We start from the raw sequence: 20,799 nt of genomic DNA, 5'->3' as shown, positions 1-20,799 counted from the left end.
GCTGAACAGGGACCAGAGAAGGTCTCCCCAAGAAGCCGTTGAACTTATCTGGACAATAAGATGCTGGACTCTATGCGTGGTATATGCTTGCAATGAAGGAATCTCAACTGAACTTGAACTGTGGCTACACAAGGTGGAGGAATCCACCATGAGGAGAGGGTTAGGGGAGGGGTGGGAGGAATCCCAGTACCTATAAAACTGTCACGTAACACAATGTAATTAATAACAATAAAAAAAAAACAAGCATATGATAAAGTCCTGTTCATTCCTGGCTTTTTTTTTTTTTTTTTTTGAGAGGTTTACAAAAAGAAGAAGAGACGGAGATCATTCATTCCCTGGTTCCTGTCCAAGTAGCTGCAGGGCTAGTTGGGAAAGCCAGGAGCCAAGAGCTTCTTCAGGGTCTCCCAAGTGGACACAGGGACCCAAGACTTTGACCATCTTTTGCTGCTTTCCCAGGCACATTAGCAGGGAGCTGGATCAGAAGTGCAACAGCCAGCACTCAAGAACTGGCACCCCTGTGGCGAGGTGTAGCTATTACTGCTTGTACGGGGACCTATTTGGGGAGGGTAAAAAGGGTTTCTAGAAATCTCTGCTGGGCAACAAATAACAAGATCCCACAAATTCCTGGAGAAGTTAGAAGCTTCCTTGTAAAAGGGAAGATTTCAACCTCTAAAGTGCTTCAAAACTGTCTTAAGAGCTCCCAATTCTCTCTGGACACTTCGGGGTCTCAGTCAAACCCTAGTCAGAAGGAGAACCCCAATTTCGGCACGAATCCGCTCTAGTTGGGAGGGCGCAGGTAGATAATGCCCTGCAGCCCTTATATCCAGCTCCGGGCACCCTTCCTACTTCTTCCTTCTCTGGTCTGCCCCCTCCCAGTACTCTCAGCCTGGGAAACTGATGGGACCGGCTGGACCGGTCCCGCCAGCCGACCCTGCGATCCGAGACTCCGTCCCCAGCCTCCCCGCCCTGAGTGTAGTAAACTCCACCGGCAGGTGCCAGCTCCACCTAGCCCACATGGCCCTACCGCCGCTCCACTCCATTTCCCTCCTAAAGCCCCGCCCCTAGGCCCTCAGCCCGCCCCCCTCTCTATTACGAGCTCTCGCTCGGCGTTCCTGGTGGACCGAGTTTTTCCCGGAGAAACCACGCTTCCCCTGGAGCTCGCCAACGGCTCCGCCTTCCCGCCGGGGCCTGACCCTTCCCAGCGTGCCCGGCGATTCCGGCGTGCGAGGCCCTTGGAGGGCAAGGCTCCAGGGCCTGGCTGAGGGGCACGAGAGGCACGCTGGAAGTTGTAGTTCGAGCGGCCACGAGGGCGGATTGAGGGTGGCGGCGGAAAGGACTCGTCGTCCCGGCGTGCCCTGCGCTTCAGCCCGCGCGCTCGCAGCTTCTCGCTCTCGCCCGCCCGCCTGCTGCCTTGCTTGCTCGCGCTTTCGCTCGCGCTCTCCTCGCGGATCGTGGTGGCTCTGACCACAGCCTGCGGCTGGGAAGGGCGACCGAGGCGGCGGCTCAGGGGAAACGAGGCTGCAGTGGTGGTGGTGGTGATAGGAAGATGTCGGGCGAGGACGAGCAGCAGGAGCAAACTATCGCCGAAGACCTGGTCGTGACCAAGTATAAGATGGGGGGCGACATCGCCAACCGTGAGTGCGGCCTCGGGGGTCCGGAATCAAGTCTGGGAGGGAGAGGTGCCGGGCTGACCCTGGAGGGCCTGGAGCGAGGTGTGGGGGGGATGTTGAGGTGAGCTCCCGAGGGGTCCACCTCGGCGGCGTGGTGGGCAGACCCAGGTCCGCGCCCGTGATCAGCGTGGCCAGGCCCTGGACTGGGAGTCTGGAGGTACGGGCTGGCGACCGGGGAGAGCTCCGAGAGGGGGTCGCCGGGCAGGCTCTGACCCCAGGCCTTTGGTAAGGGAGCACGGCGCGTTTCCTTCCCTCACCCTGCAGTCCGGGTCTCTGCTTCCTCGGTCCTGGCGGCTGCCCCGAGACGGAAGCACCCAGCTGTTGGTGACTGAAGCGCGCTTCTGTTTGGTCGCGGCTGCTCTGGGAGTCAGGAGTCGAGCTGGCACGTGTGGCCGGCTCCCTGCTCCCTGTGCCGCGTTGCCTGCCGCCGGCTTCCCCACCACGTGCTTTGCCGGAGTCTTCCCTCCTCAGCTCGCACCCTGGTGGGGGCCCCATTCTGCGCTGCAGCCAACCCGGGGGACCTTGGGAAGGGACAGCCCTGGATCTCCTGGAGACTGCTTTGCCTTCCAGTCTGTTCAGAACCGCCTCTGCCCTCACCTGTGGCTGTTTGCGGAGCAGGATTTGGGGATTGCCCTGCTACCCCAACCAGGCTGTGGGACTCGTTTCAGGATTGTCACTGGTCATCCTCGTTGGAGCCCGGCTGGGCAGTTGTTTTCCACGCTAAGCAGATGGCTCACTTTCTATTTTCTCTCTTTCCAGTTCACCTTTCCATTTCAACACACGCTTAAAGTTAGAAGCTGCTTGTTTCTGGGCTTGTACATGGTTTTCCTCATAGAGTTGGGAAGAGGGGTTACAGGTGCCGTTGGACCCGAGTTGTTATGGCTTCCAGGGCTGTCTAGAAATGAGATCTCAGAAATCAGGCCTGAAAATCAGCCTGGTTCGTGAGAGGGTGTGAACACGCGCTGCCCACCCCAGTGTGGCCCGGACAGCAAGTGCCTTAACTTGGCGCATCTTAGCAATTGATACTAATGATTGGAGTAAAAATAATTGGTTTTTGTTTGTTTTTTCTGCTTTTGTGATCTCAGATACCGATTCTGAAGTTGGGGTCGCTAATCCCCTTTCAATCTATTGCAAACTGTTAAGCCAGAAGCGCTAAGACGCTTGGGAGGAGTCCCCTGGGTTTATGCATGTGTCTGAGGGAATAAATTTAAATACAGTGAAATTACTAATACTTCATTAAGGATGTCTGGGAAGACAGGAGGGTAACAATTTAACAGTGCATCAGTTTGGAGTCAGCAATTCTGTGTCTGCCTTCAGCTTGTCGCTGAAGCCCATAAACTGGTCATCTGCATCGCGTGCACATTGGGGTGCCGTGGCACGAATTCAGGAGAGTGCCTTCAGACAGTCCGAGGCTTATCCCCGAAGACACTGTGTATACCCAGTTGCCACAGAATGCAAGGGTCACAAAAGAATGTTGACTTTATTGTTGTTATTTTTACAAAAGAAAGGTAGAAACTAGAGGTTTTAGGTAGACATGCTTCAAGAGGCCAAGTTGATGTTCTTTTCAGCCTCTGGGGGCTGGCACTGGAGGTTAGAAACTTGCAGATGAAGGGGAGGTGGTGGCTAGACAGTAAATACGTGGTGGGATTCTGTGCCTAGGAGTCCTGCGGTCCCTGGTGGAAGCCTCCAGCTCAGGTGTGTCTGTGCTGAGCCTGTGTGAGAAAGGGGATGCCATGATAATGGAGGAGACGGGAAAAATCTTCAAGAAAGAAAAGGAAATGAAAAAGGGTAAGAAAAAAAAAGATGCTCTTACTCATGTATCATTTACAAGTTCGACCCTTCTCTAGTCCCAAGTGTTTTGGGTTTTGTTTTGTTCATTTTCATAATGCACCAGTCCTGCCCACTTTGGCCCATTTGGAGATTTTGGTCTTAGATTGGCAAGTTGGCATATAGGCCATTTCCTTCCCAATCCAACGGGATGAAATGTGAGAAACCCCCGCCAGGGGTTTTCTTTTTCCTGAATAGCAGCGCGAGGAGCGCAGGGCAGCGGAGTGACGCTTGTGTCGTTGCAGGTATCGCCTTTCCCACCAGTATTTCCGTGAACAACTGTGTGTGTCACTTCTCGCCTTTGAAGAGTGACCAGGACTACGTTCTGAAGGAAGGAGACCTCGTAAAGATGTAAGGCCGCCCTTCGCAGCACTCCTCCCGGCCAGCGTCTCGCGGGATCCTCGCCTAACGCCGTGCCCCGCTCTTGTCTTTCAGTGACCTGGGGGTCCACGTGGACGGGTTCATTGCCAACGTGGCGCACACTTTCGTAGTTGACGTGGCTCAGGTGGGTGGCCGGCTGTTAACCTCTCTTCAGCCTGGGCCAGGGGAGGGCGGGCACCGCCGTGTACCTCAGGAGAGAGTGTCTACAGAACTCTCCAGAGAAGCATCTTCCCTGACGTTCACCAGCGTGGGCTGAGTGAACAAGCTCTACTCATGGGCTTCCGCTTCCTCTCCTCCAGGGGACCCACGTGACCGGGCGGAAAGCGGACGTCATAAAGGCAGCTCACCTTTGTGCCGAAGCTGCCTTACGCCTGGTCAAACCTGGGAACCAGGTAAGCTGTTCATCCACCTCCAGAAACAGACCAGAGAAGCCTTAGGCATACAGAGCAACTCCGTTTAGAAAGTGACCTTTTAAAATGAGTTCTGTCTCTGGCTAGCGTCATGCGTGGCATGGCAGGTGAAGCTGCCGCTCGCAGTAGCAGCATTGCACAAGGCTGCCAGTTCAGTTTCAGGCAATCCAGGACTCCATATATAATGGCAGCCAGCTCCCTGTTAAGGGTATGGAGATGTGTGGTGCCGCCTTTTCTTTATTCATGAATGGTGTTTATCTTGTTCATTTGAAAGGCACATGGACGTTGTCGACTGGTTAACACCCCAAGTGCCTGCCATAGCTGGGGCTGGGTCAGGCTGAAAGAGGAGCTGTGAGAACTCAGTCGTGGGTGGCAGAGACCCAAGATTCTGAGCCCTCTCTTCCCAGTTGTCCATTAGCAGGAAGCTGGAATAGGCACTTCAAGGAAGTGCAAGTGTTTTGTGCAGCATCCTATTACACCAGAGCTTGTCCCCCTTTTTGCTTTGAGTATGCATCTATTCCCAAGTAGTTTGAGCTAGCTAGCTCACAGCGAAACACATAAACCCAATTTTAAAAGGTTATGAAACAAAAACTGGACAAGGGATAGAAGTGAGGTGACCAGGCAGCTGGGCTGGTGCCCAAGTTCTGTACCGCAAGACAGGACAGGAGGCCTAGGGACCGTGAAGTGCTCACGGATTAGTAAATAGAACTGCACACTTCAGTTATTAGTTGAGACATTTCTGTAACGTTTGAATTTCCAGAAACTTACACAATACTTACAACATTCTCTTTATCTCCTTTTTCCCTGCTCTTCTGTTCCTTTCAATGGGTACTTTTTTTTTTCAAGATTTATTACGTATGTATGTATGCATATATGTACATATGTATTGGAAAGGCAGATATACAGAGAGAAGGAGATACATAAACATCTTCCGCAGTGGCTTGAGCTGAACTGATCCGGAGCCAGGAACCTCTTTCAGGTCTCCCACGCGGGTGCAGGGTCCCAAAGGCTTTGGGCTGTCCTCGACTGCTTTCCCAGACCACAACAGGAAGCTGGATGGGAAGCGGGGCCGCTGGGATTAGAACCGGCACCCATATGGAATCCTGGCGCTTGCGTGGTGAAGACTTTAGTCACTACACTAGCACACAGGACCCTAGATGGATTATTTTTACTTAAACTTCTCAGTTTCCTTGCAAAGATAGACCTAATTCCATGAAGTTTTAAAAAAGCCCTTTGAGGGGCTGTCGCCATGGCAAAACAGGTCAGTCTTCCACTTGGGACACCAGCATTCCATACAGGCATTGATTTGAGTTCCTGCTTCTGACCTAGCTTCCTGCTGATAGCCTGGGAAAGAAATAGCTCCTGTCTGCTGGCTTCAGCCTGGTCCAGCCCCAGCTATGGCAGGCACTTAGGGAGTGAATTTGTGGATGAAAGATGCTTCTATCTCTACCTTTCAAATAAATATATATTTTTTTAATCCCTCTGAATAGTGTCTCAGCCATTGTAAGCCATGTGAATGTGTTATTTTACCTACTTTATTACAATTACTGTATATCTGAACAGTAAGAGTTGTGTGTGTTTTAAGATTTAGTTTTATTTGAAGGGCAGAGTTACAAGGAGAGAGGAAAGATCTTCCATTCTCTGGTTCACTTCCCAAATGGTTACAACAGGCAGAGGCAGGAGTTTGTACCGGGTCTCCCATGTGGGTACAGGACTCAACCATTCGAGTTATGTTCCTATGTTTTCCCAGGGGCATTAGCAAGGAACTGGGTTTGAAGTGGAACATCTGGGACACAAAGCAGTGGCCTAACCCACCCTACAGTTCTGGCCCAGGAGGATAATTGTACTTTCTCAGAGAAATGTAACAATTGAGATAACCTAGCTGACTTGCTCTTCACAGTACCTGCACATCAGTAGCAGTATTAGGTATGATTAGTTTATTCATTGTATTACAGTAGCTTCCATGAGGATCAGATTGTACTGTAAAGAAAGGAAAATAAAGGGTTTGCTGTCCCCTCTCAGCAGATCAGTGCCAGCCATCGAGGAATAAACACTGACAACACGAGCAACAGAGATGTTTGAGATCTGTCTGCTTGGTGCTTGTGTAGCCCTGACCCAAATCACTGAGCCTTTCTGAGCCACCATTTCCTCATCTAGTTTGGAGTGTAGATCCATCTCCATCTTATAATCGCTGCCAGATTAGAACATCTTTGCTGACACACTTTGTAGAATGGTCAGCGAATACCAGGAATCTTTCTTCTTAGAGATGACATGGTTGTGAAACAAAGAACCAGTGCATTCCCCTCATGGGCACTTGATGGGAGGATGTCAGAGCTCTCCGTTCTTACGCTTCCGCCTCACCTAGTAGAAAACTTAATTCATGCCTAATCTTTCCTCTTATCTGGCTCTGTACCTCCAGAACACACAGGTGACGGAGGCCTGGAACAAGGTGGCCCACTCGTTTAACTGCACGCCCATAGAAGGTAAGAGCCAGAGATGCCCAAGTTAGCAGAACAGAATTTTCAGTGCTTGTCAGGATCCCTCCAGCCCCTGGGTTGCCACAGCCAGACACTCCCCTTGTTGGCTGCCCTGTAAGACTGATTAGGTGGATGCACTGGGAGACCTTCGGGGTGTCACAGGCCTGTCCTGTCTACAGGTATGCTGTCACACCAATTAAAGCAACATGTCATCGATGGAGAGAAGACAATTATCCAGAATCCCACAGACCAACAGAAGTAGGTGGCAGCCACTGTCCCTCTTGTGCCCCAGCCTCCCCAGAGCTGCGTGCTAGCATCCCCTTACGTTCCATCCCTCTTAGGAAGGACCACGAGAAAGCCGAATTCGAGGTGCATGAGGTGTACGCTGTGGATGTGCTCGTGAGCTCGGGAGAGGGCAAGGTGAGGCGAGCGCCAGGGTGGCCAGGTTACTGACAACAGCCAGGTGCGCCACGCTGAGCTCGCACTGCATTCCTCTTCGTAGGCCAAGGATGCAGGGCAAAGAACCACCATTTACAAGCGAGATCCATCTAAACAGTACGGCCTGAAAATGAAAACCTCGCGTGCCTTCTTCAGTGAGGTGGAGAGGCGCTTTGATGCCATGCCATTCACTTTAAGGTACTGCACCTCGCAAGTACATGACTTGGAACCAGTCTGACTCACAGACCGTGCAGCCAGGAATCAACACTTGTGCCTCCCCCTTCCCTCCCTCCCTCTCCTCTCCTGCCTAGACTTGTAGCTCATGCTCCTGGGCACCTGCTCTCTCCCTTCCTCTCCCCATGGCCTTCTCATTGAAGGTAATGTAAAAGAGCAATCCTTAGCATGATCTTGGCCTGAGGCTAGGAGCTACTTAAAGACCTGGGCACCGTGGTCAGACCTGCCGAGGGGTTAAGGATGCCTCTGAATTCCATCTTCCCTACCCAGAGCTTTTGAAGATGAAAAGAAGGCTCGCATGGGTGTGGTGGAATGTGCCAAACACGAGCTGCTGCAACCGTTTAATGTTCTCTATGAGAAGGAGGGTGAGTTCTGAGCAGGCTTCGCCTCTGGAGCCCCTGATCACATGGTGTACTTCTCAGGAGTGTCAGAAAAGTGTGCAGGGTGTGAAAGTGTGTCTTCATTTCTCTTACAGGTGAATTCGTCGCCCAGTTTAAATTCACAGTTCTGCTCATGCCCAATGGCCCCATGAGGATAACCAGCGGTCCCTTTGAGCCTGACCTTTACAAGTCTGAGCTGGAGGTGCAGGATGCAGAGCTGAAGGTGAGGGTGACTTGGGCAGTGGTGGCCGAGTGGTGCCCGACCTGAGTTCGAGGGCTCAGTGTCACTGCCCATCATCCCTCCTGTGTTGGTGCTTCCTCTGCTTGCCTCAAGTTACTTTTCCTCCTGTGTTCCAGGCCCTCCTCCAGAGTTCTGCAAGTCGGAAAACCCAGAAAAAGAAGAAAAAGAAGGTGTGTGTTGCCTCTGGCAGGTGCACCTTCAGAGTTCTGCAGACCTGTACCTCACCCTTTTTCAAGCCCTAGCCCAGTGGATCCCAAAGACGATGATGTTGATTCCTCGGATGCCACTCCCAGTTAGGAACTGACAAGTCTTCTCCCTCTCCTTTTCTTGACTGCAGGCCTCCAAGACCGCAGAGAATGCCACCAGTGGGGAAACCTTAGAGGAGAATGAAACTGGGGACTGAGGTGGGTCCATAGCCCCAGCCTGCTGCTCCTGCCTCCCCCTCCCTACTGCACCTGGGCTCTACAGTGCGGTTTGTCTTCTCCACCCAGGACCGCCCGCAGAGCAGGGTCTCCCTGCCCCACCCTAGCCCCCACCCTGCCCCTTCAAACAACCACCGGCTCCGACTGACTGGTCTCAGGGGGGGTCCAGGCTTCCCAGCCGCCGAAGACTACTTTAAATAGGAAAAAGAAATTGGATAATAAAATCAGGAGTCAAAATCCACCGTCTTCAAGCCCCTCTTTCTAGCCTTTTCTACTACTCTCTGGTCAAAGTCTATGGTCCTGCAACAGACAGAACAGGGAGGAGGCTGAATCAGCCACCATCATTATAAACTCAGCTCCAGTTTTTTTTATATCACTCCAATGGCAGCATCTTCCCATCTGTTTGGGGCTTGTCTCTTTATTTTTCCACTTTACCCTACTGTTTTATCTGGGCTCAAAATGAAGAGGAGCTGTGCTTCCAATTTGTATTGACATGATGGCAGCATCCTCGGCAGGCCCCACCCAGTTTCTGGGGCTGCTGCCCGCCATTTCTGGAGATTCTCATCCACTGACTGGATCCTCACCCGTGAATCCATTAGTCACTGGTTCTGCAGGCTTTCCATTTCCACAAGGCTGTACAGAGTAACCCATCTCCACCTTGGCCTTTCCTGTCCACATCACCCCCACACACCTCAGCCGGAAGCACAGCTCTGATTTGTTCCCTGTCTGATAACTCTGACCTCCTTCCCTTGAGACAAAAGCCAGAGGAGTAGACTGGAGAGAGAACGCCTGGCTCTGCGGCTTTGGACTCGGACGACTTGCTGGGGATTGTAGGGAAAGGCAACGCATCACAGTACCTCTGGCATGCTGTCCCGGGGGCTAGGGCTCCCAGGAACTTAGGAGGTTTTTAAACACATTGAAAAGTGACATGGCATTCAAATAAATTTGAATTTGCTCATAATGCCGTGCTCTGCTCTGTATGCTGCTCTCGCCGGGGGAAGGTTTGCAGGAGTGCTCCTTGGACCAGCTGCGGTGCTGATGTCTGCCTTTGGAAGACAAGAGCGAGCTTGGATTGGGGAAACAGCCTGGATTCTGTGAAGAGTTGAGTTATCCATAGGTTGATTGGTGATTTAACTTTGTAAAGTGGAAACCTCTGCTACTGGCCTGGCTTGTTTATTTGAAAGGCAGAGTTACAAAGAGGGAGAGATTGTCCATCCACTGGTTGAATTCTCAACTGGCCACAATGGCCAGAATGGGACCAAGCTGAGGCTGGGAGCCTGGAACTCCAGGTCTCCCACATCAGTGCAAGGGCTCAACTATTTGTCATCTTCCATTGCTTTCCTAGGTTGCAAGCGGGGAACTGGGTCTGAAAAGGAGCAAGAAACATTTCATGTATTCATTTTGATTCTGAAAAACCAGAAGGAATGACCTTAGGTAGTTTCAAGGCCAGGTAATCTGGCTAGGTTATTGAGATCTGGGGGCCTACTGGCATAGGAAGCAGCAAGCTCCCCTGGACACACTACACTGCAATACAACAGGCTTGAGAATATGTGTCCCTTATGGAACATACTGACTAGCTTGGCATATAAATCTGTGCTCATTGATGACTCCATTATACATCTGTCAAACCACACTGGCATGTTGAATGATGTTATTGGTTAGCACGTACTGCTGTGGTGGCAGTGTAGGTCATACAGGAACCTTGGGGCATGGACTTGATGGGAAATTAACCCAAAGCTGTGTTTAAGGAATAGGTTCTTGGGCATAGCACGATGGCTCAGTGGCCAAATCCTCACCTTCCAGGTGCCGGGATCCCATGTGGACATCAGTTTGTGTCCTGGTTGCTCCACTTTCCATCCAGCTCCGTTTGTGGCCTGGGAAAGCAGAAGAGTGTAACCTAGAGCTTGACCCTGCACCCTATGGGAGACCAGAAGAAGCTCCTGTCTCCTGGCTTCATATCAACTCAGCTGTGGCTGTAGTGGCCATTTGGGGAGTGAACCAGTGGATGGAAGATCTGTCCATAAATTGTGACCATCTAGGGAGTGAATCAATGGACAGAAAAATCTCAAATCCTCTCTGATTTGCAAATAAATATATAAGGTAAAATGTCTTTAAACATGGCTTCTTTGGGTCACTGTTGGTGCAGCTGGTTTAAGACACTGCTTGTAATGCCAGCATTCCATATGGGCACCATTTCAAGTTGGCTGGTTCAGTCCCCAAATGGCCACAATGGTTAGGGTTGGGCTAGAGCCAGGCCTAACTCTAGAACTTGGAACTCGCATCTGTGTCTCCTACATGGGTGTCAGGTGTCCAAGCACTTGGCAATCTGCTGTTGCCCCAGGAGCCTTAGCAGGTGGCACTCAGGGCTGAGACTCATGTAAGTATTCACATGGGCTGTTGTCACTGGTGTTCATTTTAACCCACTGTACCATAATGCCATCCTCTCAGATCTTATATACTAGAGAAGTGAATTGAAATTCTGGTAATCTTGATATGATTCTGCAAGGCAATGTGGGTTTTTTGGGGGGAGGGATTGCTTTTGTTTCTAATTTGATCAGGCAGACATTGTTAATCAGTGGATTAAGGTGGAGCCTGGGACAGAGGGTATCCACACCGAGGAGCCTGGGATGAGCTACTCCCAGTCCTGGCAGACAGCAGATAATGGCTCAATCCCCGGCACCCACACGGGGAATCCAGTACTGGCTCTTGCTTCCGGCCAGTCCAGCTCTGACTATTGCTGACATCTGGGGTGTGAACCAGCAGATGGAGGATCTATCCTCTCATCCTTTCAGCTAAGTCTTAAAAATTAGCAGCCACTGGCACAACGGCTCAGTGGCTAAATCCTCACATTGCAAATGCCTGGATCCCATCCTGGCTGCTCCACTGCTTCCATCCAACTCCCTGCTCGTGGCCTGGGAAAGAAGTATAAGATGGCCCAAAGCCTTGAGACCCTGCAGCCACATGAGAGTGCCAGAAGCAGGGGCTCCTGGCTCCTGGCTTCAAGAGCAGCTCAGCTCTGGCCATAGTGGCCACTGAGGAGTGAACCAGCAGACAGAAGACCTTTCCTTCTGTTTCCCCTCTTAAGTCTGTCTCAAAAAAATCTTAAAAAGAAATTTTAATGGCCTTGAAGAAACTCAGAATAATTAATTCTTGAGTTTATTTTCTAAAGGAGTCCATAAACCTATTATAAATGTATTTAAATGAAAAATTTTGGTCATAATCCGATGGTGACAATTTCAGAAGTAAGCATGTGGAACCAGGACTGCTTATATTTTTATGATGGTTTTATAATAGTTAAAGTGAAATGAAACAAGGAGAAAAGTTATTTACAGAGAAATCACAATCGAGGAGAGATTTTGACAAAATCCTCACGTGTTTTAAACAATGAAAGAAACTGCGCTTAGTGGGGTCTTTTTCTGCCTTCAGTGAAGTTTCTTACAGCCAAATCTTCCGAGGACTGTTTTTCTGTTTGTTTTTCTGGTGATTCTTCTCAATCTCAAAAGTTTTGGTAAGTTCTTCACACCAGATACCATGCCGCCCTAGAGGACCTGGCCAATCTTCTCCGTCCGCTGCTTAGATAGGGAGCCAGCTAAGGACGCGTGGTGACCAGGGACCTCTGGTGGCAGAGACCCTGGCGTGGCGGGCTGCTGGATTCAGGGTTTCTGGGGAAAGTGACGGGTTGTTCTTTCTGTGGCACTATAAGCTTCCCCTATTACCACTTCACGTCCTTCCACGGGGGTAGAGCCTGAGGACCTTCGGAGGTGTCAGGATCGAATCTCCCTCCCCGCAGGCTAGTACGAAGAAAATAAGGCAAAGCAGCACTAGAAACGAGTGATTTCTGTATAGTCCGCACCCATCCGGAATAAAATGGAGGACTTCGTCCCCAAACTGCAACTCCCAGAGGCAGTGAGCGGGAAGACGGAAGCCGCGACGCCCTATCTCATCTGCGCCTCTCCGTCCTGCATTGGAACAACGAGGTCTTCACAGCCAAGCGGGGAGTGGCAGGGAATGGGTAACGCGAAATCCAAATACTTTTTGCAAAACACACGCGCGGCCGAGGAACCTGAGCGGTGCCGTCTGAGGCCCCCGGCCATTGTGACTCATCCGGCGGCCCCGCCCCTACGTAACGAAGGGCGGAGCGACGGAAGTGACGACACCAGGCGCCGTCTTAAATAGCCGCAGGCGGAAGCCGGGTTCTCTCTCGGCTTTAGCGCCATCTTCGTGGGTGAGTGTTGGAGTCCGCGGCGTCCCTGGCTCCCGAGCGATCCGTTAACATCGCATCTCCGTGTCCTTCTGTCCTCACAGCCTGCTAACTTTGGTCCTTTTGTCTTTCCCTGTAGACACCTCCGCGCCATGAGAGCCAAGGTGAGAGGTCCGGAGCGTTGAGCTCGGGAGGTAGGAGTGGGAAGAGGTCGAGGGCCGATCCATGCAAGGAGAAGCCTGCGGAGGTTCCGCAGCCGCCTGGGGTTCTCGGGGCGCTGGGCGGGGGTCCCGGGGTGCTGGGACCGGTGGGGCGCTGGGCGGGGGTCCCGGGGACGCAGGCGGCCGGCCTGGCGGTGTGGGTCCGGGTCCGAGGGGCGCGCCCGCGCCTCGCACTAACGTGACGGCTCTTGTTCCTTCGTTTGCTGCTCGCGACGGGCGCGTAGTGGAGGAAGAAGCGGATGCGCAGGTATCGGAGCGCGGGGCGCGCGGGCGGGGGGTTGGCGGGCGCGGGCTCCCAGTGCAGCTGCCTTCTCATGCCCGCTCTGCAGGCTGAAGCGCAAGCGGAGGAAGATGCGACAGAGGTCCAAGTAGAAGGCCGCGGCAGGAGGGAGCCGAACCCAACATCCCGGAGGCTCCGCCCGACCGAGACCCCGGAGACCGCCCCGCCGGCCCGTGACCCGCGGCGCCCCCGCCCCGACCTGCTGTCCCCGCCTGGCCCAGCCTCGCGCGTGTACAATAAAGCCTCCCGGCCGCTGTGTCGGACGGAGAGTCCAACCGCCCCGTGTGTGCTGTCGTTGTTTGGGGAGCGCGTCCGCACGTGCAGGGCGGGGTGGGGGGCGGGTTGTCATGGTGACGCCGCAACGCTCGCCGGGAGCTTCCTGCGTTCCGCCCCGCGCCTATCATAGAGTGGTTCCGGGTCTGGTGGCTAGAGCGTCGCTTCTTCCGCAGGAAGCGGAAGCGCCGTCGGGTGGGCGGCTCTTTGTGGAAGGTAGAGAACCGGCAGGCGGCAGCAGCAACTACGGCGGCGGCGGCAGGTGAGGGAGGCGGAGGCCGCGCCCGGAGGGGAGGAGTCGAGACCGGTGTGGCCGCGCCTGCCCTCGGTCGGGTCCCCTGCGCCCGGCCGGCTCCCGAACGCGACCCCCGGTCCGAACCCCCCCTGTTGCCTCACCCGCCAGGCCAGCAAACGCCAGCTCCGTGACGTCACGGCCTGCCAGCCCCTCAGCCCGTGTCACCCAGGAACGCCCCTGGCCCGCCCCCCGACTCCCCGGTGCTCCCCGGGGTCCCGGCCGCGCGGCCCGCCCACCGCGGGACCTGCTGCCGGCAAACTCCGACGCTGGGACTTGTCCCCAACTCCGAGCGCCGGGGAGCGTCACAGTCCCCGCCCTCCCGCCCCGCACTGTCAGTGGCCGCTGCCTCACGCCGCCGACCCCCGCAGCCCCCGCGGCCCGGCCGGGGCTCCCCTCGCCCTTGGTTCCCTCCCGGGCGGCGGCCGAGTTCCTTCCGTCCCGCCCGCTTCCCGGGGATTGCTCCCCAGACAGGTGCAAAGTTGCGGCTGAGCCCGGAGGAGGTTCCGAGGGTCCCGGGGCTCCTGGCGCGCGGTCGGGCGGCGTCCCCCTGCCGGCCGCGCCGCCACTCCGCCCTCGTTCTCTGCTCCCCTTCGAGTCTCTCTGTTGTTTTCCTGTTCAGAACCCAGCAGTGATGTGGAGGCGGAGACCCGCAGGAGCCCCGGAGTTCACCTGAGTCCCCTCAGGTATTGGTGCGGGCCGGGTCGCGTAGGGAGGAGCACCGGGCGGGGTGAGCCGCTTTTTGGGCGCTACCCGCTGCGGCGACCGGGCTGTTTGGGTCCACGTGTGGGTCTTTCACCTGTCCCTCCTCCCACTGCCTCAAACGTTGGGAGGTAGAGGAGTCGGTTTCGTTCTAGAAAATTTTGGGTACTTCTAGGTGCAAGTTCTGCATCCTTCGTCTCGGGAGCTGGGAAGGCCAAGGCTAGGTGATGAACTAGGGTCAAGGCCGGAAGAACTGGGGGAGCAGTCGGTCCCTCGGGCTCCGAGGGGCAGTGAGGCGAAGTTGTCTGCTGTGGGCAGCAGGGGGCGCCCGGGCCCGCCTCATCAAGGTCTAGGCCGGCAGACACGTGGTGGCCGCGACGTGCGGGGTGGGGTGGAGAGAAGGCAAGGCTAGAACCAGGGCAGTGCGCTGACATTCCAGGACTCCCTTGGGAAACAGGAGACCTTAAAAGCTTTTATGGAGTCTATAAATAAAGAGGCTCTTGGCCGGGCGAGGATTGTTATGGTTTGATGTCAGTGGGATCTATCCCTTAGGGGGAGGGTCAGAAGAGGGCTGGAGACCAGGGAAGGGAAGGGAAGGTGGCTTTAGTCTTGGGAGATGACTTCCTTCTCACCTTGACATTGATGCAGGTCATACTGTTGTAGGGGCTGGGAGTGGAGAGTCCTGCTTAGATCCACTCCCCTGGAGGTGGAGGAGGCCCACCTCCGCAGCGTGGAATGTAGTGGGGGCCAGGAGAGAATGCTGAAGAGTGCAGGGTTAGGAACTGGCTGGGGCCGTTTGTCCCTCACCTGAGTCTGCTGAGGCGCAGGTCTTGCCTGAGATGCCAGGAGCAGGGATTGTTGTCCCGCCCTCCAACCCGCAGCTTAGTGTCCTGATGTGAACACTTCCTGCTCTCCTTCCAGCTTTTCATACACTTTTCCTTTCTAATTAAACGCTTAATCACGCATGTCTACGAGACACAGCATGGCATTTTAATACCTGCATAAATCATATAACAATGGAATACAGAGTGCTGGCAAACCCCGCACCTCTTTTGTCATTTGTTTTTAATGAGAATGTTTACAACCTTGTTTTGAAATAATTGTTCACTATACTTACTCTTCTGTGGTTTAGAAAGTTGGAGATTTTTCATTCTGTCCAGCGGTACTACTTAACCATTCTTTCCTCCTCCAAAACCGATAGCAGTTTTGATTTCACATCCCCAACTTAATAAGGACAGCTCGGACATGAAGCTAAAAATCTAATCCAGTCTCTCCCTGCCCCCTTCCTGGCTCAGCGGCAGCGAGCTGGAGCGGCAGTGGCTTTCCCCTAACACTCTCCGTTAGCCAGGCAAGTGTGAATCACCCTGCCCCAGACCAGGTGCTTGCAGATGTGGGCGGGACTTCCCAACAGTCAGGTGGCTCAGCCAGAACCAATCCTTGATCTCTACAGCCACTGCTGGAGGAGTCTGATACAGTGTTCCTCTGGTGTTTTTGTTTTGTTTGGTTTTTTAAACAGTCCCCAAGGAAAGGAGGAAAGCCCTGAGCTGGGAGAGACCAGGATGCCCGACCGGGACAGCTATGCCAACGGCACGGGGAACAGCGGGGGAGGCCCCGGAGGCAGTGGCGGCGAGGAGGCCAGTGGCACCGGGGCAGGCAGTGGCGGGGTCAGCTCGGATGCCATCTGCAGAGACTTCCTGCGGAACGTGTGCAAGCGGGGCAAGCGCTGCCGCTACCGCCACCCAGACATGAGCGAGGTGTCCAACTTGGGAGTGAGCAAAAACGAATTTATCTTCTGCCACGACTTCCAGAACAAGGAATGCAGTCGCCCGAACTGTCGCTTCATCCATGGCTCTAAAGAGGATGAGGATGGCTATAAGAAGACAGGGGAGCTTCCCCCTCGGCTGAGGCAGAAAGTGGCAGCAGGGCTGGGCCTGTCCCCAGCTGACCTACCCAACGGCAAGGAGGAGGTCCCAATCTGCCGGGACTTTCTTAAGGGGGACTGTCAGAGAGGAGCCAAGTGCAAGTTCCGTCACCTGCAGCGGGATTTTGAGTTTGACAGTCGGAGCGGAGGTGGCTCCTGTGGGGTCGGCTCCGCGGGCTCGGTGCTCCCTGGCCGGCGTCACGAGCTGTACGATATCATCTATGACCTTCCTGACCGAGGCCTAGAGGACCACGAGCCAGGCCCCAAGCGCCGGCGAGGTGGCTGCTGCGGCCCTGAGGGCCATTTTGAATCCTATGAGTACGGCCTGGCCCCGCCTCGCGGGGTGGAGTGCAGACTGCTGGAGGAGGAGAACGCCATGCTCAGGAAGCGGGTCGAGGAGCTCAAGAAGCAGGTTAGCAACCTGCTGGCCACCAATGAGGTACTTCTGGAACAGAACGCCCAGTTCCGCAATCAGGCCAAGGTCATAACCCTCAGCTCCACCGCACCAGCCACAGAGCAGACTCTTGCCCCCACCGTGGGCACTGTTGCCACTTTCAATCATGGCATTGCCCAGACTCACACTACGCTGAGCAGCCAGGCCCTGCAGCCTCGTCCTGTTTCCCAACAAGAACTGGTGGCCCCTGCCGGAGCGCCAGCTGCCCCCCCAGCTAATGCTGCACCACCTGCCGCTCCACCACCTCCACCCCCACACTTGAACCCAGAGATCACACCACTGTCGGCTGCTCTGGCTCAAACAATTGCGCAGGGAATGGCACCCCCGCCTGTCTCCATGGCCCCTGTGGCTGTGTCTGTGGCTCCTGTGGCCCCTGTGGCTGTATCAATGGCCCAGCCACTGGCAGGAATCACAATGAGCCACACCACCACTCCCATGGTGACTTACCCTATCGCTTCCCAGAGCATGCGCATCACGGCCATGCCACACTGACGGGCCTCCTGGACCCTCCCCCGGTGTAGCTGCCTGGGGCTGGGGGTCGAGGGTTGCTAACCCACTCACCTGGCCCTCCCAGGCCCTATGTGCAGGGCTCAAGGACTAGGACGAGACTAGGAGGAGGATGCTCTGCAGAGCATTTTTGGAGGTGAGGTTGGGCTGGTGTGTTCTCTCACCTCCCATAGGAGGGTCTTCTTGTCCATCTTCCAGCCTTACGTGGGGCTTCTGTAGGAGGACAGACCAAGCCAGCAGAGGAAGGAAGGACTGAGGCACTAGGTTCTATGGGGAGTCAGGGCAGTCCCTGGCTCGTCCTCTCTTCTGCACAGCACAGGTTTCGGCACTGGTTTTGGGAGAAGCAAATGCCCTGCCCAGAGGGAGAGCCAGGAGAGAGCTAGAGGTGGGTGGCCACAGGAGAAGGCCTGGTCTTCAGACAGTCGGGGACCCAGTGGGTTGGACAATACAGTGTTTGCTCTTGGGCCCCTGGGAGGGCCAGGGCCACAGTACTCCAGCCCGAAGAGTTGGGGGAGTGTTTGGTACCCTAGCTGGGCCAGGGGATCCACAGGGCAGGGCCCAGTACTTTCCAAAGAAATAAAAGAACAATTATTTTTAACTAACACAGGCAGTGGAAATGTGCTTAGATACTGTGTGTGAAAGCTGGGAGCAGTGAGCAGATCCTATGCCAAAATGGAATGAAGACAACACTCGCACATAGCCTGGGCAAGCTGTGAAGAAGGGTGGGGACCCTGAGCTCAACCAGCCCAGGCCTTGGGGCAGGCACCTTGCGGGGTGAAAGCATTGGAGCCACCTAGTCTAGTTTAAAAATAGTGCCATCTGTTGCTGGTCTCTGTCTGCATGCACTATTCCAGGATTGCCTTAGTAACCAGGGCTCCTCGGGTCAGGGGGGATATGTGGTGAGAAGTGGAGACAGGATAGGACACACCTGACAGAGCCTTATCTTGCTCAGAGCAGGCAGGGCAAGGAGCCATTTGAGTCCCTTGTGTTTCCTTTCCTCTGGCCAATGCCTTACACCTTCAAGGCCTGGCAGGTGCCAGGCCTAGGGAGTTCTCCCAGGGACACAATGCCCGGGGTTTGTCTTTCCCTTTGTCTGCATAGGACCTGAGGTTTTAAAACCACTTCAGCGGCACCAAGGCCAAGAGCCCCAGCAGCCTAACATGTCCTCAGCTCACAGCTGACACAGGAAACCACTCAGGTGTCATGTGTAATGGGGCAGTAGATCGGAAGGGCGGGTAGAACTTTCCCCACCCCCATAGGCTCTCCCTGCTACCTCTTGCTCTCTTGTCTGGTGGAAGATGGTGGGCTACATCATGGCTGGTCACTTAGAACAGAAGACGAACGTGGGAAAATACTGTGCATGGGTTTGTAGACACTTCACACTGATGTTGATTTTCTGGCACAGTTCTGGATGATTAAAAGATGGTTTATGAGCATTCAGGGAAGAGTGTGGTCATAGATCCCAACATGGGCTTTCAGCAAAGTCTTCAGTTATTTCATTTGCTTCTTGCCAAGTGTCTTCAGGGTTAAATTTGGGAAAATGGAAGCGTGTGTCATAGTGCACCCCAACTGAAGCCACGCAGGAATACACACCTCATGGTGCCAGCAGAGTGCTGTGTGCACCCCAGGAGAGAGGGGTGCCCCTGGGAGATCAGGCGTGTCTTCCAGGGTCCCAGAAGGGCATGGAGGGCCTGGGCTTGGGCCAGGTGAGCTTTGGGAAGATACTCCTCTGTCCTGGATGCTGTCTAGGGAAGCAGGTGTGCCACTCCAGCACTCAGAGCTGCTTGCCTGTCACCGCTCAAGTCATTGCAGATACAGACAAAATATGAGTCTGTTTGATAGTAGCACTTGGTGAAGTCAAACTGAGCATTTGAGGGGAGAAAACTGACATTTGTACCTAGCAAATGTTGATGGGTGCAGTCATGTCAGAAGTCTAATGATATGTTATAATGGCTGTGTTTTAATTATTTTAAACTTGGATAAAAATATTGAAAGCCCATTCTACAGGAACACAAGGACGTACTAAACACTGTTCAGAGTGTCTAATTGAATGAACTAAAACCCCACATCTACCTGACTAAAACATTGCTGAGGGATGAAGCCTTGAGCTGCTCTGAGCGACTGTGCAAGGGCTCCCCGTTTGCAGTGGTCCCTGCGGGGGCAGCCAGAGCTTTGGCCTGTCTGGGTGGACACATTTGGAGGCTGCTGGGCTCCAGGCACCTTCCTGGGGTTCCACCAGGGGGCTGGGCCCTCATGTACTTACTTGTATAGCAGTCCTGAGGGGGACCGCTCCAAAATTATTGCATGTTCAGTGGAACATAACTTTTTATCAGTTTATTTTTAGTATGTTTTTTACTTAAACTGAGGACTCAAAACTGAGATCTCCCATCTGCTGGTTCCCATTGCCCACGGCAGCTGGGCAGGGCCAGGCTACAGCCAGGAGCCCTGAACTGAATCCAGGTCTCCCATGTGGGTGGCAGGGACCCAGGTAAGCCACCGCCTACTGCCCCCCAGGCTGTGCATTAACAAAAACCTGGGACGTGAAGTGTAACTGGGATTCCAATCCAAGTACTACCGAAGGCTCAGCCTTTAAATGTAGCTATTAAGGAACCACTGACGGGCCTGGCACGGTGGCCTGGCAGAAGTCCACACCTTGAACGCAGCAGGATCCCATGTTGACCCAGTTCTCATCCCAGCTTCTGCACTTCCCATCCAGCTCCCTGAAGAACCACTGACAAATCAATAGGATGGCTGGCTAGAGAAGGCAGGAGACAAACCCAGTAAATGTCTTTAAAATATTTAAATTGCTGGCCAAGAGAGTAAGGTCCTATGTTGCACAGGAAGTGAGCAAGGAGTTCTAGAATAACAGCTAACATTTCTTGGGTGTGTGAAGTGAGCTTGAATAAGCACTGCAGTATAACAGGCAAAACCACCACCTGTAGGCCTCCCACATAGGCACCAGTTCAAGTCCCACAAGCTCCAGTTCTGATCCAGCTCCCTGCTTGCAGGTCTGGGAAAGCAGCAGAGGATGGCCCAACATCCTTGGGACCCTGTACTCCTGGCTTCCAGTGGGCTCAGCTCTGACTTTTGGGGCCATTTGGGGAGTAAACCTGTAGAAGAAAGACCTCTGGTTTTGTAGCTGTCTTTGAGACCAAAAAATAATAGCCTGCAAAGTGTGTTGCAACCAGGAGAGAATGGGGCCAGGCTGATGGCAGACTTGATACAAAATAGTCAACATTGGGGGCACTACTTGTTACTAACTTGGGATGAGTAATACAGAGCCCTCAGCCCAGGCTGCCTCATGGCACCACATCCCTGAGGAGGGAATTAGAGTTTACCTATAAATGCACATTGCAAGTCCGGAAGTCCAGCTCCTCTCCTTGCCCGTGGGCCCCACCCTGTGAGGCCCCACCTCCTCTAACGGCCAGGCTTCCCGCGTCCACTTAACTGCTTACCACCAGCAGGTGG

General features: G+C 54.0%; 2 protein-coding genes and 1 long non-coding RNA gene across 3 annotated transcripts; all 3 read left to right on the top strand.

The window, feature by feature from the left end:
- The first annotated feature begins 1,380 nt into the window (after positions 1 to 1,380).
- On the top strand, positions 1,381 to 9,441 carry PA2G4 (proliferation-associated 2G4). The gene is made up of 14 exons (XM_040983915.1): positions 1,381 to 1,634; positions 3,330 to 3,458; positions 3,743 to 3,848; positions 3,933 to 4,002; positions 4,178 to 4,270; positions 6,708 to 6,771; positions 6,945 to 7,023; positions 7,107 to 7,185; positions 7,268 to 7,401; positions 7,708 to 7,802; positions 7,913 to 8,040; positions 8,175 to 8,228; positions 8,396 to 8,462; positions 8,550 to 9,441. The coding sequence occupies exons 1-13, from the start codon at positions 1,547 to 1,549 to the stop codon at positions 8,459 to 8,461; spliced, it is 1,185 nt and encodes a 394-aa protein (XP_040839849.1). The 5' UTR covers positions 1,381 to 1,546; the 3' UTR covers position 8,462; positions 8,550 to 9,441.
- Positions 9,442 to 12,636: 3,195 nt separating this feature from the next.
- LOC121163135 lies at positions 12,637 to 13,461 on the top strand. The gene is made up of 4 exons (XR_005884866.1): positions 12,637 to 12,705; positions 12,821 to 12,845; positions 13,127 to 13,149; positions 13,232 to 13,461. It is a non-coding gene; the product is annotated as an uncharacterized LOC121163135 (long non-coding RNA).
- Positions 13,462 to 13,640: 179 nt separating this feature from the next.
- ZC3H10 (zinc finger CCCH-type containing 10) lies at positions 13,641 to 17,933 on the top strand. Its single transcript, XM_040983913.1, has 3 exons — positions 13,641 to 13,717; positions 14,370 to 14,433; positions 15,966 to 17,933. Exon 3 carries the CDS (start codon positions 16,009 to 16,011, stop codon positions 17,314 to 17,316), a length of 1,308 nt encoding a protein of 435 aa, XP_040839847.1. The 5' UTR covers positions 13,641 to 13,717; positions 14,370 to 14,433; positions 15,966 to 16,008; the 3' UTR covers positions 17,317 to 17,933.
- Positions 17,934 to 20,799: the final 2,866 nt, after the last annotated feature.

Source organism: Ochotona curzoniae, unplaced genomic scaffold (assembly GCF_017591425.1).
Source record: "Ochotona curzoniae isolate NIBS_2020 unplaced genomic scaffold, NIBS_Ocur_1.0 contig_1014, whole genome shotgun sequence".
NCBI lineage: Eukaryota > Metazoa > Chordata > Mammalia > Lagomorpha > Ochotonidae > Ochotona > Ochotona curzoniae.
The sequence above is the reverse complement of the archived record's forward strand: the minus strand, read 5'-3'. Positions and strand labels throughout refer to the sequence as shown.